General features: G+C 46.2%; 7 protein-coding genes across 7 annotated transcripts; 3 read left to right on the top strand and 4 right to left on the bottom strand.

The window, feature by feature from the left end:
- Window positions 1-295: 295 nt before the first annotated feature.
- On the bottom strand, window positions 296-654 carry HD556DRAFT_1443900 (uncharacterized protein; the record flags this gene model as incomplete). Its single annotated transcript, XM_041306695.1, has 2 exons — window positions 296-325; window positions 376-654. The coding sequence occupies 2 exons, from the start codon at window positions 652-654 to the stop codon at window positions 296-298; spliced, it is 309 nt and encodes a 102-aa protein (XP_041159638.1).
- A 747-nt stretch (window positions 655-1,401) lies between these two features.
- Window positions 1,402-2,286, bottom strand: HD556DRAFT_1238201 (P-loop containing nucleoside triphosphate hydrolase protein; the record flags this gene model as incomplete). The annotated part of the gene is made up of 4 exons (XM_041297959.1): window positions 1,402-1,714; window positions 1,761-1,900; window positions 1,954-2,046; window positions 2,095-2,286. The coding sequence occupies 4 exons, from the start codon at window positions 2,284-2,286 to the stop codon at window positions 1,402-1,404; spliced, it is 738 nt and encodes a 245-aa protein (XP_041159637.1).
- Window positions 2,287-2,422: 136 nt separating this feature from the next.
- On the top strand, window positions 2,423-3,829 carry HD556DRAFT_1432363 (WD40 repeat-like protein; the record flags this gene model as incomplete). Its single annotated transcript, XM_041305113.1, has 6 exons — window positions 2,423-2,693; window positions 2,750-2,913; window positions 2,966-3,092; window positions 3,145-3,247; window positions 3,293-3,669; window positions 3,720-3,829. 6 exons carry the CDS (start codon window positions 2,423-2,425, stop codon window positions 3,827-3,829), a joined length of 1,152 nt encoding a protein of 383 aa, XP_041159636.1.
- Window positions 3,830-3,975: 146 nt separating this feature from the next.
- On the bottom strand, window positions 3,976-7,786 carry HD556DRAFT_1432362 (rab-GTPase-TBC domain-containing protein; the record flags this gene model as incomplete). The annotated part of the gene is made up of 18 exons (XM_041305112.1): window positions 3,976-4,004; window positions 4,063-4,126; window positions 4,181-4,513; window positions 4,566-4,782; window positions 4,830-4,999; window positions 5,046-5,183; window positions 5,233-5,325; window positions 5,383-5,842; window positions 5,888-5,953; window positions 6,059-6,145; window positions 6,200-6,337; window positions 6,386-6,457; window positions 6,505-6,536; window positions 6,586-6,905; window positions 6,954-7,000; window positions 7,048-7,325; window positions 7,373-7,537; window positions 7,592-7,786. 18 exons carry the CDS (start codon window positions 7,784-7,786, stop codon window positions 3,976-3,978), a joined length of 2,904 nt encoding a protein of 967 aa, XP_041159635.1.
- Window positions 7,787-8,000: 214 nt separating this feature from the next.
- On the top strand, window positions 8,001-9,234 carry HD556DRAFT_1536627 (uncharacterized protein). Its single transcript, XM_041309636.1, has 3 exons — window positions 8,001-8,463; window positions 8,514-8,729; window positions 8,779-9,234. Exons 1-3 carry the CDS (start codon window positions 8,455-8,457, stop codon window positions 8,941-8,943), a joined length of 390 nt encoding a protein of 129 aa, XP_041159634.1. The 5' UTR covers window positions 8,001-8,454; the 3' UTR covers window positions 8,944-9,234.
- HD556DRAFT_1375972 (uncharacterized protein) lies at window positions 9,235-11,384 on the bottom strand. Its single transcript, XM_041303092.1, has 16 exons — window positions 11,222-11,384; window positions 11,023-11,172; window positions 10,887-10,959; window positions 10,787-10,836; window positions 10,695-10,738; window positions 10,623-10,642; window positions 10,519-10,571; window positions 10,383-10,465; window positions 10,246-10,335; window positions 10,046-10,188; window positions 9,973-9,997; window positions 9,893-9,922; window positions 9,828-9,840; window positions 9,709-9,768; window positions 9,599-9,655; window positions 9,235-9,549 (listed from the first exon to the last, which is right to left on the bottom strand). The coding sequence occupies exons 1-16, from the start codon at window positions 11,314-11,316 to the stop codon at window positions 9,525-9,527; spliced, it is 1,011 nt and encodes a 336-aa protein (XP_041159633.1). The 5' UTR covers window positions 11,317-11,384; the 3' UTR covers window positions 9,235-9,524.
- Window positions 11,385-12,346: 962 nt separating this feature from the next.
- On the top strand, window positions 12,347-13,857 carry HD556DRAFT_1375955 (Phox-like protein). Its single transcript, XM_041303091.1, has 4 exons — window positions 12,347-12,824; window positions 12,876-13,079; window positions 13,137-13,211; window positions 13,269-13,857. Exons 1-4 carry the CDS (start codon window positions 12,714-12,716, stop codon window positions 13,437-13,439), a joined length of 561 nt encoding a protein of 186 aa, XP_041159632.1. The 5' UTR covers window positions 12,347-12,713; the 3' UTR covers window positions 13,440-13,857.
- The last annotated feature ends 1,503 nt before the right edge of the window (window positions 13,858-15,360 follow it).

Below are 15,360 nucleotides of genomic sequence, written 5' to 3'. Positions count from 1 at the left end.
TTTTTCGGATAGCATATCACATTGGCAAATGTTTTCAAACGTATTCTTTTGCCTATATGTACAAGAAGTCATGCACTGGTATCTGAACTTCTGAAGATGAGATGTGAGGGAATATTCGAAAGGCCAGGCTATCCGATCATCAACAAAAAAAAATCCACAAAAGGTCTGGACAAGGGGCTTAAGTGGGGTCACGGCGTCACTGGATCAGAATTTAATCTAGAAGCTCTGTAGTAAGTCCCACCCTCACCTAAAACATTTTACACCAATTCCCTATCCTATTTTTCATTTATATGCATTAATATTGCTGCATCAATTGCGGGGGCTCCTATCATAAAATGATCAGCTACAGGTCACTGTCGGCTGCCCTCGACTTACTGTTTTATGATGTACTATCTCCACCATAGGAATGCTCTGTTTCCGCTTTCTGCGGTGTGCACTACGTGGACTATGGCAGGTAGGGCTTGGGATGTGGATCAAGACAGAAGGTGCTACAGGGACCAAGAGGTCCTGATATTGCCTATTTTTGTGTACGGAGTGGTCATGATACGATGACTGTGTGTGATTATAAGGCGGTGGGCTGGACGGCAAGCGCAGCGACATGAGAATAGCGGAAAATATAGCAGCATAGGCTTCAAGACTGAAAGTCAAGGGCATGGTGCTATACCCGTTGAAGTAAAAGTCGAGAGGGAGCTAGCTATCCAGGGATGATGAGCGACGTCGACGAGGAGGGGAAATGTGCAGGACGACGTTGTAGCACAATAAGAGCACTGAAGTATAAATGCGCCTATTTTAGCAGACTCATTGCCGAGATATATAGGTCGCGCGATCGCTTTATCTCTGCCTATATTGGCATAGCTGATGTCGATGACAACATTTTCGAAGTCCTGTAGCACACGGCTGTAGGGCCAGTACGTGTAACAGAATCAGCTGTCTCTCACTATTACCTCAAAATTACCATCACATGTCGCTTGAGCGCATATACAGTGGTCGAATTACCACAGTGGAGGCAGTAGCGGATTTTGAACGTTCCGATACACCAAACAGGTAAATCTGAACATTTCAATCCCCATCTCGACTGTAAGATGTGCAGGGAAATCCACACCTCCACAGAGATAACGTATCACCGACGAAGACGCGACACCTTGAAATTTGAGAAGCGCGCTCGGAGCGTCGGTACGGTAAAAACACGGTGACCTTGCAGAACGCGAGTCCGTCTTGATCTCAAGGAAGAATAGTCACCCCGGAACATATATTTGATTCCCCAGTCACCTTAAGGAAACCACATCACGCTTGGGAAGGGCACAATTTCCAAGATCAATCCGAGACCACCCATGTTATCAAATAAACGACTGGGCTTGACTATTGTCAACGACAAGTAGGCAGTCACTGAGAGTAAGGTCTTTAAGGGAGAATTCTACATGCATGAGAAATCGACTTCCTAACTTCATCGATGCCAAAAGGAATCCCCTTGGACGGACACGAGGTGACGATAGGCGGTAAGCATGTTGGGGCAACGCGAAAGATATCTTGCTCGATCTGATTGATTTGAGTGCGACCGTTTGACCCCAGTGCGTCGGCCCTAGTTATGATTGCTTGAAGTGTCCAGCAGATACCATCGTGCGACTGGATCTGAGCATTCAACGAAGAAAGCATTGCCTCATCCGTAGCAGTCATACCATGGGCAGCGGATATCAAGATAAAGACGCGGCATAACCTGTGACACAGTGTAAAATGTAAATAAAATGGCATGGGAAACTTACTGTTTCCGAGTTTCTAGATAATGGTTGAACAAGTCACCCCACTCGGCTCGGCCCCTGGCACCATATCCCGGAGAGTCGACGACGACCAAACGACCAGGGGGAGATCCAACACGAAAAAAGTTGAGTGTTTGCGTTCGGCCCTGCGCAAAATTAGTATGTAGTAAAATACAGCATCAAGTCCACAACGACTCACAGCTTTTTTGCTAGTGAAAAGAAGATCTCTACGCCCAATCACAGAATTAAGCAAGGATGATTTTCCAACATTTGCTCGACCTGTTACAACTACCTTCACAAGTCTGCATCATGTGGAGTACTCGGCATCTAAGCGACTTACCTCAGGAAGCCCACCTAGCAAAGAAAGAGATTCTTTGTCACCAACAGCAGCGAGAAATTCTGCGGACTTCGCATCCCTGAAAATAACATTGGCTCTGGACGATATACACCTTCCGCTGATACCAGTCTGTAGCGTAGGAAGCACATGAAATGATCTCGAAATCGCAGCTACATTAGGGATGGATGCGAGCATGGAGAAGAAAGAAATTGGATGCTGTTATGGTTTATTGAAATCACAAGCTAGGCTCTAACAAATATACACAAATGCCATCAACGCCTTGGAGTTGTAGTACATGCCTTCTTGAAGTCCGACATCTGGTATAATCGTCATGGACCCACTCGCCGGAATGGACGATTCTACAACCGACGATGATAATGCTTCTCAAACAACTGAGGACGACCCTCAAATACCAGACAATCATCCTCCCGCACCACAACCTCCCCAGCCTGCACCCCAGCCGGTCCCTCAAGCGCTTCCACCGGCAACATCAGGCATGCGAAACAGGCCAAATTACGAACTTCGTCATACACTAAGGGGACATACGCAATCTATATCTGCCGTCAAATTCAGTCCTGATGGAACGCTACTTGCATCTTGCGGTTCGTATACAGCTCGCTAGGACCGGTTGTATTTGAAATACGTTTTGTTTGTGTAGCCGCAGATAGTCTGGTAAAGATATGGTCCCCGTTCACAGGAGAGTTGATCAGAAACTTGAGTGGCCATACCAAAGGACTCTCAGATATCGCGTGGTCGACAGATGGTGTCTATCTCGCATCAGCGTCTGATGACACCAGTGTACGTATATGGAACGTTGATTCTGTGAGTCTTCAATGAAAGAATTATTCTCTTGTCGACTCATACTGCAAGCCAGGGATTAACGACGAAACATCTCAAAGGGCACTCGAGTTTCGTGTTTTGTGTAAATTACAACACAGCGTCCAACCTCCTTGTTTCTGGAGGTTGTGATGGTGATGTTCGAATATGGAATGTTGCAAGAGGTGCGCAAAGACCGCTTACATTCCGCTGTTCAGTCTTTCACATCAAGCCAAGGAAAATGCATGAAGACTCTACATGCCCATCTTGACTATGTTACTGCCGTGCACTTCAACAGAGACGCCACCCTGATAGTCTCTTGTGCTCTTGATGGGCTAATGTGAGCGCAACATATTACTTATTTATCTGTCTGACACAACCGCAGCCGGATATGGAACACCACAACCGGTCAATGCTTGAAAACTCTCGCTGAAGGACACGATGCTGTATGGTATGTCCGTCAGCTGCCACGGCTCGTTTCGTTCCGTAATCTCTTATGGATCTTCAGCCAACACGTGCAATTCTCGCCCAACTCCAAGTACATTCTCTCAACTGCTCATGACAGTGCGATCAGATTATGGGACTATCACACGTCGCGCTGTTTGAAAACATATACGGGTCATCGCAACGAGAAGTTCTGTATAGCGGCCTGTTTCAGTGTTACTGGAGGGAAATGGATTGTTTCTGGGAGCGAAGACCAAAAGGTTTATATATGGGATCTTCAAAGTCGTGAGGTGGTGCAAATTCTTGAAGGACACGAAGGTGAGAATCATATTTCCTTACCGAGTTCGACAACTCAATTGGGTGTCCAGGTGTCGTTGTCGCTGTGGCTACTCACCCACAGCAAAACATGATTGCGTCTGGCTCCATCGAGCCAGATCTTACAGTTCGCATATGGTCCGATCGTGGGTCGACATGCTGATCGACGGTGACAGATGTGCATTGCCTTGTATGCCTAGTTCTAGTATCGGTTTATTTGTCGTGTACACTATCCTACACTTGATATATAACTCGCAAATGCATGGGAAGCCGAACAATAGCAGAAACGTGTGAAAGTTTTAGCACCGTTTACTTGACAGGTTCAGCATTAAGAAGATCTGGGTTTGATTGAACGCGATCAGAAGTTAGGTATACAAACGAAAACCAATATCTTACCCTTTGCCATCTCCTTGTCTGCTTCAGTAAGCCCTGAATCATGGGCCTCCAAAAAGGCATCCACCTACGTACGGCATGAGTATCATCGAATATACTTGCATGAAGAAAAACCACTCGCCTCGTCCAGAACTCGATCATCATCTTCGCCATGAACCATGTCTAAATCACTATCATCGTCATCGTCACCTGCGTCGTCGATAGCAAACGGCGTGCGCTCCATGAATGCCGCATTGACCGCTTTGAGATGGGGCATCGGAGAAAACACCGAGCCAGATAACGGACCATTGTCGTGGATGGATGACGTATCGAGAGTTGAAGATGAGCTCGGTGCTACCCCAGTATCCAAGGAACTTCCCGAGGAGGTGGTCTTGGTCGGTGGAGAAATGAGCGACTCCCGGGCTGTCGGTTCTTCAAGTTTTGTGAATCGTCCGATTGTAGGACGATAGATAACCTGCAAGCCGAACGTTAACTTTGTCCCGTAATGATTATACCAACTGCCATACCTGATGCTTGCCTATGGTCTTGCCAAGCTCGTCGCTTAATCTGTTGAACATCCTCTTGTTGTCCTGGGTAGCGATGTTAGACCACAAATCGCCCAAGAAGCCACTTGATGCCGGAGGTAACTCAAGGTCAGGAACGGGCTCCAGCCTGAACGAGGCAGAAAGATCAGTTTCGAAGAACGACTCCAAGACCTCGTCAGCTAGAACGACCATCCGGAACCTGTCAAGTGTAAGATTGATTGTATGTGGTCATACGGGGTCGCGCACGTAGCAAGGTTGAGGTATGGCTGGTTGTGCCCGATCTCTCGAGGTTCTGCTGCTCCGGTCTTGCTATCGGTGTACTGTGGCAGAAGACTATCGCCATACTCGAAAGCGTTGGTCATAAATTTGCTGACGGCTCCTAGGTAGGCATCGCCGATCTCATGACGGAAAATGAACTATGGCTAGTCAGCCTTGAACGTCAGCAGAAGTGGACAGACTGACAAGAAATGATTCGGAAAGGGTCAGGACTTCATCCTTGGTTAAATACCCATCTTTATTCTTGTCATGCAGATTAAAGAACCACTCGATATTCTCCATCAAATCATTGAACATCACACCATCTAGACCAGATACGAGATCCTAGAGGCATTTGTAAGCATTAAACTCTTTGCTTCATCAAGAAACATGCCTGAAACGACAAAGAGCCTTTGCACGAGGTGTCCCAAAAATAAAAGAGACGGTCGATGAGCTCATGTTCTGCAACCTCGCGGTCAATGCGTTGCTTTATTCGTGTCAATGTCAGCAATCGAGACATAAGACATAAAGATCGTAGAACTACCTGGAAACCATTGATTACAATCTTCTCGCTCCGTGCCCAGGTCAAAATTTCACTGAGGAAAACGTGGAAAGTCGGTATACCAATCCTAGTCTCTGCTTTCTCTTGGTTTCCATCAGCCGTGGTCAAGAGCGATGGCGGTGGAGCAGCAGCCGGTGGCGGTGGAATTTCACACATGGCCTTGTACAAAGCATCGTATATGAACCCAGCTTGTTCTTTGGTGAATCTTGCGAGTGTCTTCAGGTTTCTCACCGCCGAGCGCTTAGAGAAGGATTCGATACTGTTGACGATTTCGTTTCTATACTTTCTACGTTCGGAGAGAATCGTCTCATCAGAAATCACAGCGAACTCCCGGAACGAGATAAGAAGTAGTTCTTGGAAGCGTGTGATTGCCCTTGTTCGAGGGTCTGCAGACTCTGGATGCGCAGAGTCACCAAGCGAGGCGAAGTATTCGCGCATCAAGCTAGTCGTAGTGAGCATAAGCCGTCAAAGGTTGAACTCAACTCACTTTAAGAAGCCTCCATCGTCCTGTATTTGCAATAGCTTTTCACCATTAATCTTAAGAATGGCTTTGCTCTACAAGTTAGGTGGGTATATTTAATTGCAAGCGAGGTGCACTGACCTAATCTGACAAGTCTGTGAGTTACACAAAAACAGGAAATGACAAAGAAAAACTCACCCTACTTGGAAGAGCACTTTCGGACCCATGCAGAAGAAGCAGTCTGCAATGCGAAAGGCAAAAACCATAGGCATACTATTGATGTACCTGGGAAGAGCGAGTCATGTCTGGCGTAGAGCATAAATTGTCATGAACACCAACAAACTCAAGAACCATGGCAAAGAAGCGACCGAGAGCTGTACATCAACCGCCTGGAAGTGATCGCTTATCATTGGCAAGCACCGTGTCACAAGAGACTCAAAAACTCGTTGATCCAGGAGTGTTCCATGCATAGTTGGGCTAGATGTATTTAGTGATAGTAACAGCATATCGTTGAGCAGGACATACCTGTAGTAGCCAGGCAGAAGTCTATCGCACAGAACTTCAAGAAGCCAGAATGCTTGCTCTTCTGACATGTAACTTCGCCAATATTAGATATATATGTTCCGTGAAAGTCAAACACTTACATTAGAATCGCAGCTGCCAGTATATTCATCGCCTAAACATGAATCAGACTCAATGAACGGTAAAACATGATGCAAGCGCACTTGACAATAGCCGACTTCTGGGTTCCTGTGCGAGTAGGCTTGCAGTACTCTACGGAGAGCGCTGATGCCCTCGTCAGCTTGGTAGCCTGCATATTCCGGAAGACTCCTATGCAAATCCTTCTCAATATCCTCAAAACTTGTGCTGTTCGTCCCCCGAATGTCCAACAGTAATTGATCGTACAATCCAGGATTGGAGAAACGAAGATATATAGATCCAGACAAAGTCTCCCACATCTCACCACGAAGACGATTAGGGAGGCCGACCTGAACCAATCGAGTACACTGTGGGTATCTTAGTAATGTAAGATTGCGGCCGTGATCTACATCATGGTCAATCGTTTCAGATGAAACACAAGTATAAGGCGTACTCTTTAAATACGTCGTCCATAGCTTGATTTTTGAAGCCTCGCGCAACCTGAAACACGTTAGTGCAAGGCATAAAGCGCGTATAAAAATATCAACTTTTTTGGGTCACCAGGGAACTTAAACTGCAACCCTAAACCACCATGAAATTCTGTTTCTGGAGGCGGACATCCTTCTTTTGTCTCTGTGATAAGACTTCCATCCTCCCGCTCGTTGTCTGAGATACCCGATAGCGATACAAGCCCCTCAGAGTAGCAAGTTTTCACAAAGCCCTTCACAGCTTTCATCTGACCACGCTGCAGCTCCGCTTTGAGTGCTTCCCGCAAGAGACTGCAAAATAGGTCGGCGGTGGGTCGAAGGGAAGTTAACTGCACAATCTAAACAGGCGTTAATGATGGCATCAGATGGTATCGATGTCACTTACTATCTTCATGCCGTGCCAAGTGGAGAGACTCAAGGCATAAACTCCAGCACGCGCATTAAGACGTTCGACGCGTCGTACTGTAGAGAGGGGCAATGTAAACTTGACTGACTTGCGATCCAGGGAGGAAAATGCGAGATATGGTGGAAGCAAGTGTAGCTTTCCTGCCTGAGTGAAATTGAACGATGAGATATCGTACGTAGATGGGGACATGCCACATACATACGAGTCCTCCACTTCTTGTGCACCAAAGCTGAGAATGGCGTTGATCTCCATATTCTCTATATCTCCAGGACCACGTTTCTCCGTGTCCTTGGGAGGCACAGAAGGTACCTCCGGTATTGAGAAGAAAACATGAGTCAACTGATCCTTAGTAGGTTCCTTGAAGTTGCGCAGCTGAGTGGATATTGTCGACATAATAACAGACACTGTCAATGCTTGAGCACGCTCTTGGAATTGCTCTCGATGAAATCAGGAGCACAGTGCCCAACCTTGGACGGCGCAAGAAAGAGAAGATGAGTCCGACAATATGAAAGCTCAGCTTCGTTAGATGGACTGTGCTACTAACTCGGGTTGTGGTGGCGATGTTATAAGTCCCTCCGTTGCAGTGCAATTACAAATAGAGCCAGCTCTAGCCTAAAACATCCATCACTCTCGTTTAGCGCTTGCCAATGTCTAGCGTTCAAAATCCATAAGTCATATAATTGAGGCCATGCTGCTGCGCAATACAGCACCATTCTTTTGTTCGCATCACTGGCTGTAATATTACTTCAACGCGGTTGAAGTCGTATCTCCTAATCCATAAGAACCCGAGAGGATATATTACAGCATCGCGAGCAACAAAAGACGAAAGTGGTTCATGTCAGAAAACGGGAAACTTTCGAGGACTAGGCTATTTGCCAAAGGATGGTCCCAAGGAAGAGTTGACACACGAGGCGTGTTTTGTGGATTTCCCGCCTCCTCACCAACTCATCTTGCATGTACTCCTTGTTTTGCTACTGAACGGTCATTCAGAATTTCAGACAGTGATCCCTGCCCAAGATTAATTCTGTACGCAAGACACAGCATACGATTTTTTCCTGGGAATGAATGATGTGCGTGTAACAGTGCATCCCTTGTATCTCATCCACATCATTTGTTGCAGCATATTTCCCAACAATCCTGGCTACGCCCGCCGGAACCTCAAGAGGCTCGGGCTTGCTGTTGCGACTACCCCCGTTCAACTATACCGGCGCATATAGCCATATTTTTTACTGCTCCCATCACATTCAAAGCCCATAATTATCGACGAGGCGGCATGCTCACACATCATACAGCACCGCCCAGTGTTGCCGAGCTTCCTTTCGCGAAGACTCAAGAGGTGAGCCCGATTCATTGATCACTGTTCACTTCATGTGTAAATCTTCCAGCGCACCGTTGCAGCTGGTGATCCTGGCCTAGAAAAAGACTTGGTACCTGATGAATATTTCGATCAGGACCCTGTGTCAAATCAGCAGTTCTCTTCCATAGCAGGTCAGACTACTAACTCGGGAGAACATGGAATTGCCCGTCGTGTTCTTGCTAGATTCAAATGAATTCCTTTGAGCTAGCAAAAGCACTTGGCCTTTCGTTACGTCCTCATTCAAAGCCGTGGCAGTCACCTGGAACATGCAGTACGCATACAAGTGTCCGTAATGTTTGCATATGAATGGAATTGTCGGCTCCAATAATGACCCTTACCAGGGGTTTTGAGTCTGGAGGGTAGAAGGCCAGGAAGACCAATACTTCCCCCTCATTTCCATGCAGGAATTTGAGTGGAAAAGAATGCAGTTTTGTTGATGATACGCTGCACATGTTACCGATTTCTACATAAAACACAATACAAGTATCATATTACATCTCTAAGAGCCGACTGCATGTGGATAGTACAAACGGGTGACACTGATCAAGATTGAAGTAAGCAGGATGACTGCGAGACGATGTTTAGTCTGTTTTATGCATCCACAAAATCCAATCATGCATGAAGACTCCGTCAAACTTGCAAGCGCTGGAAAAATTTGCATCGTAGAGACAAGATATGCGACGCAATACGTTGAAGCCGAAATATGAACCCTCTCATGAAACGATACGCATAGGGACGGTGTAGTAATCGGGGTGATTCTAAACAAATACTCTCTTAGGCTTCAGCCATGGACTGGAACCTGAAGGCACAGTGAATCGCGGTACACGCATCTCAGACAGAGAATTTACCCCGAAACGGTGAAGTCAGTCGTCAGCGGAGGCGCTTTAGCCGACGAGGAGTTGTCACTGTTCCCAACGAATGAGACTGGTGACACATTCAGATGGAGAAAAAGAAAAACCTTTCACAATCGGGCGAAGGACGGAGGAGCGAGAGGACCACTTGGCTAGATGCAATCGTGCTGCAAACGAAAGTACTAGGTCATACGTCTAAACCGGAAATCGTAACGAGAGTCCTGACCAGACGCATACCGCTTTCAAAAGGTCAGCGACATAAACTGAGTCAAACAAACCATGGGCACATACCAGGCATTGAGAATATAGCATTCATAATAGCTGACGATATAGAGCAGGTAAGCGTTTGCAATGCAGTGAAATAGTCTTACGATTCAGGTTCAAACGATTCAGGACCTACAAAGTTTGGTCTGTGACAGCCCTGTAGAGTAACAAGGAACACACCAGTAGGATCATGTTTACTAACACATTGAGAAAGAAGTATATCACCCCTTGTTTCACGAGCGTCTTCCATAGCGTAGAAGACGATGGCACCCTGGAAAGTCCAATAACGGTAAGGACCACAAGTACCAAATCATACAACATGGCTATACCCGGGGTATTGATTATCACATATCCATTGATCATAAATGTGATATGCGTACTATATATGACCACCGCACTAGCATATGCAGGGTTGGTAAAATGGATCATGCACAATCCGTTTGTGGTAAATGCACGAGTGGTTACAACGACTGGAAAATGGTTGGACACATCACACTAGAGGGCAGCAAATACGCACAGAGAGTGAGAATTGTCCAATAACCTAGTGATGTGAGGACTAGGAAGAGGCGCAGCAGGTAATTGGTTTTCCAGATAAGCCACCTACATATATACCATGAGATCGAGCATGATGTGAGGGATAATCAAGGATTTACGTTCTGATCATCAGATTTGTCGCAGAGCAACCGATGGCAACGTTTGTCACAAGCTAGGTAATATGATGGTAAACCAGCAACCTCGAGGGTGCTCCCGTACTCACCATGATGACGGAATTCATGCCTAAAACGAGGTAAGCCTCCTCAACAAAGATTAAAATATACAAAACACTCACTCTGACAATCAACGCTTGTGTGAAAGGGACTAAATTGCATCGCACTGATAAAGGCCGTTAGTGTGCTTGTCACTTCCTCTACGTTGGCTCACAGTAAAACTGTCACAATCAAGAAGCTGAGTCTGGCGGTGATATACGAGAGCTGGGCATGTGTAAGTGGCAAGCTTCTACCGTTTCCTTGAGAATACGCACCAAAGGCCATCGAAATGGAAACTGCCTCCGAAGCAGTGCTACCTCGACGTGTGAAGAGCGTATATATTCCCAACTACAGACGCGGACGCAGGCTAATTGGTACCACATTTAAGACATTACAACGCGCAGCACTCACCCATATAAGCCAAAGATGGCATAAAACAACTGTACTGAAAGTGTCCCCAATTTCGCCTGGAGGTCGGCATCATTCCAGTCCACCATAGCAAGAATTGGGTAGAAATGGTAGATATACGTTGAGGGCGTTGTGGGAATGATACCCTGTTGACTAGAAAAATCTCCGGCTTATTAGGACGAAAGGCAGAGTATGTACATACATCCATGTCTCCCACATCAACGTTTTCAACCCTGTAGAGCATCTGCGGTAACCAATCATATGATACAAGCCCTCAAGATACCCATGACCCTTCATTTACCTTGGTCTTGGCGCCATTAGATCACCACAATAAATGCGTATCAGTTGAAGGTCAAGGATGAACGATGCGGTCCCACCTAGAATTTCCTCCGTAAGTGCCAGAGACCATGCATTCGTAGAAGTAGTGTCTGCAACTAGAAGAGCATCTTGGTGGCTTGAGCGTCAAAGGCAGGGTCAAAGCAAAGAAATTATCACGAGTTTGTTAAACTGTCAGGGAAATATTTTTCTTGCTGTAAGGCAAGCAGGGGTTGCATCCGTTCTCAATGAAAGGTGAGTAGGGATGGAATGGCATTTACACAGGTATGTCATGACGTTAACTTGACGTTTAACGGTTTTACCCAGGGTATACTGTACGCGGCGGGGATTGGCGCGCCTCAATAACTTATTCACTTAGTAAATTGACGATAATTGAATAACGACATATAGGTTGATCATTTTCACTTACCAGGTACCTGATGCCATAGGCAACCTACTCGAAGCTCTTATGTCTTTTCCTAGATGTGGCTATCAACGTGGCTGTCACTTTCGTTCTCATTCGTTACAGTAGCCGAAACCCACCTTAAGATTGACCCTTCAGCTCGCGTTTATAATCATTGACCAGGAGACATGGTCTTGCAGCCTTTTCAAACATGAGTACTGAGTCTCTGTACATCAAGGCGCAACGAATTTCCGCTCCGGGTTGGATTGGTATGAATCGAACTTCCACTCAAGCAGCATTTGAGCGAGTCTTGCGTGACGCATTGGGAAAGGGTCATGTAGGACACCCGTCGCAAATACTAACTTTATTTCTGAACGTTGAGCTTTAACGTTCGATGGTTTTGGATAAGTTAACGGTCATAGTGGAATTTGACCCTAATTGTCATTCGGAGTAAATAATGTTAACTGACCACCAACCCTGGTCCAATGCACGTTCAACGTTCATGTCAGTTTTGTGTATTTCAAAGTCCGATTGATACCGTGGCCCGTGGGAACTACTATGGGAGGTGACGGAGTTATGGTTGCACACCATGCATGAACGAATTGACGACTCGGAGAACAGTACTTGTGTTGACGAAAACACGATTGACGACACAGAAAATGTAATGCAAGATGCGATGCACAGACGATGCAGTGTCATTGAAGATTATACAATATTTTACACTATTCTGACCGTTTTGGCCATGTCCAGTTTTCACTGGGGAATCAACAAGCTTGGTTCTCTCCTGAGAACTAGTCCAGTGTGCACAACCTTGTAGGAAATGATCTGTCCAGGATTCTGGTAAGGTCTACTACTAGTAGTACTGCCTTGGTGGTTGTGGAGAAGGGGCTTTGGGAATAGTCACGTCAGCCCAATTTGTCATCCGGGGAAACTTCAATTGGTCGCTCTCGTCCTCATCAAGCTCACTGTCGACACTATGCCCACGACCACTCATCCTTTCCGAAATACAGAAAGCCTTCTTGTCGTCATCCCAGACGATAGAATCGACGTCGAAGCAGAAGCGCGATTGTATGACGAGTTGTGTGACGTTCGTTTCTTCACTCTTTGCCGTACAAAATACTTAACTGACCCTGTCTAGGATCAAATATCCATTCGCCCATCCACCCGGCCCAAATCTCCTCAGGAACCACCCTCTATTTTCTCTCGTGACATCTGGCTGAACGACAACTCTGGCACGAGTCTTGCTTTTGCCCGAAACGTACATATTGCGGGGTGGACGAGCGTGGGTGATAAGCTGGGTGGGGCTTATGTTGTGTATGATTGTGTGATTCGCACAAAAGAGGTTCGCATGCCTTCTATGTTATGGCTCAGCTCTCAGATCAGAGGTGACCGTAAATAGGATACTACTATCCACGCACACAAACGGTATAGTGATTTCGTGCTGTTGTACGATGCTCTGAAACATTCATTACCTGTGCGTCCTCCCCTTGTTCTATTTCAATAAAGTCTCAGTACTCAGTAACCCCGTCAGAAACATCAACATCATTTCATCCCAGCCCTCCCTCCGAAATATCCCTTATCGCGGTACCGAGCAGCTTTCCTCGATCGTCGCCGGAGACAACTACAGTACTGGCTCTCTGCGGTTCTCCTACACCCCGAGATTGGTGCATGTCAGACTGTAAGATGGTGGGTTATGGATTAGGCATCCATTATGCATAGTAGCACGCGGAGTGCCAAGTATGAGCTGTGACGGTGCGGATAATGTCTTTCTTTCTTTATTGCTGTTTATTCCGGATACTACCTACTTACGACTTACTCTGCCTATGATATATTTATCAGACTAAACACGCTTCGCCGCGTTCGTCTCCGATACACATGGTTCCAAGTGTTCGTTCACCAGAAGCAAGGCAGCACGCGGATATGTGCTGCAGCTCGTACTCTTTTCTGCCCAATCGCAAACTCCATGGATGAGACATTACTAATTCCCTTTTTTCGACTCCCGGGTCAATGTGCTATTGGCCAACTCGTCATCCAGGGGTCGCCAGCGCTTGCATGCCGGTATTCAGTCAGTTTCTCGATATTTGAAGTATTTGGTCCATTCGATCCTAATCTTGTTCAACACCTGCTGTGACTATCATAGCACCAATAGAGCTCGTTGAGTCATCTTGAAAGCTGGGGGGACGTAGGTTGGACCCATGCTCAGATGCTTATGATAAGAGCTTCGTGTCTCGGGCGTTTTGATTATATTGTGAAGCATGAGAAAACGCCCATGTGCACCTCTGCAGTTCCACTCACTATCCTTCTCTCTCTTTGTCCACCTCAACCTCCAGTAAAAATGCATTTCATTTCAGGTACCTCGCCCGTTCGAGCGTTAAAGATCATAGTGGAGCGGCACTCTCAGTCGCAGTATTGCCTGATAGGCGACACATCAGTCACAGGCTCGTACAACAAGATTCTTTGTCTGCATGACTTCGAGATAGGCGCAGTCTTTGAAGAACATGGTAGAATATCGCAGTGGGGCGCAGAGCGGGAGATCATCACCTGGCACGGAGAAACTGTACTCGCGCGCTGAAGCCATGTAAGTCCACTTTGCTCATTAAAATTTCTCCAGGATGAGATGGAGTTTCGTCGCTTGTTCGTTGGATCGAAGTACTAAGCTATGGAATAAGGAGACATGGCTGACGTCACTACGCTCGATTGATTTTCGGTGGGAAGGAAATCCAGTCCAGTGTAGTAGTACTGTGATGGCCGCTGCGTTGAAGTGCGTTCGATATTCGTTATCCGGTGAGCGTCTTGCGATTGCAGCAGAGTCCAGACAGTAATATCTAATTGATAACCCAAGCGTGATCTATTGTCACGAGTACCTCATACGAACCATTATTCTTTTCTGAACTCTAAGTCATTTAAGTGCTCAGACAAAGCGCCTGTCCATAAGAATGTATTTACGGTTGAAAATGTGGAAGAGGATGCATCTGTGGTTGCGTCTATTGTAGAATTACCTAACGAGCACGTGATTGAGTCACGTGACTTATCGGAATATGCCGGACTAAACTTTATACCACGTACACCTGATGCGATGTTCCAGAACCTGTCGGTTGCTGCGGCACGTGTTATGACATCATAGGTTATATATAGAATCGTACGATACTGGCTCTTATTATTTGATTGGTAGTTAGTTTGAACTCAGCTTCAGTCTCCGACTTAATATATGTATATAGGTAGCTAGTTTGTAGTCGGTAGTTCTTTAGTTCAAACCTCTCGTCTGTACCTTACTGGTACCAGCCCAGACGTACTTGCTCAATTCTATCTTCTTTGTTTGACTATCTTGTTGTTTGAGTCCTAGTCTCTGCCCAGCATTAATTCGTTATTGGGTTGTGACATTAGGTTTGAACTATAGGAGACTCCGACTCTTGCGTTACACTCTCGCACTTCTCTTTCTTTGCCTGGCTATATTGGAAGTCATCCATATCGTCACGCAAACAAAGCCGTTTATCAATTACTCTTTGACCTCTCGCTATTACGTGTCTCCAACAGCATATTGCCTCGGACGCACGTACTAGTAAGACGTTACACGTTTTCCATTGCCCGGTCTAAACAACCGCGACCAGTCGATTTTCGAAAAC

This window comes from Suillus plorans (assembly GCF_016647745.1).
Source record: "Suillus plorans strain S12 chromosome Unknown HD556scaffold_32, whole genome shotgun sequence".
Classification (NCBI taxonomy): domain Eukaryota; kingdom Fungi; phylum Basidiomycota; class Agaricomycetes; order Boletales; family Suillaceae; genus Suillus; species Suillus plorans.
Note: the sequence above shows the minus strand (reverse complement) of the source record. Positions and strands in the feature narration are given on the sequence as shown.

Coding starts and splice junctions, on each gene's coding strand:
- HD556DRAFT_1536627 (XM_041309636.1), top strand. Junction 8,730..8,778: donor CTTTCGCGAAGACTCAAGAG/GTGAGCCCGATT, acceptor TAAATCTTCCAG/CGCACCGTTGCAGCTGGTGA.
- HD556DRAFT_1375972 (XM_041303092.1), bottom strand. CDS start 11,316: ATGAAGGGTCATGGGTATCTTGAGGGCTTGTATCATATGATTGGTTAC. Junction 10,960..11,022: donor GCCATCTTTGGCTTATATGG/GTGAGTGCTGCG, acceptor CCGCGTCTGTAG/TTGGGAATATATACGCTCTT. Junction 9,923..9,972: donor GAATCGTTTGAACCTGAATC/GTAAGACTATTT, acceptor CTATATCGTCAG/CTATTATGAATGCTATATTC.
- HD556DRAFT_1375955 (XM_041303091.1), top strand. CDS start 12,714: ATGCCCACGACCACTCATCCTTTCCGAAATACAGAAAGCCTTCTTGTC. Junction 12,825..12,875: donor TGTATGACGAGTTGTGTGAC/GTTCGTTTCTTC, acceptor GACCCTGTCTAG/GATCAAATATCCATTCGCCC. Junction 13,212..13,268: donor CTCTGAAACATTCATTACCT/GTGCGTCCTCCC, acceptor TAACCCCGTCAG/AAACATCAACATCATTTCAT.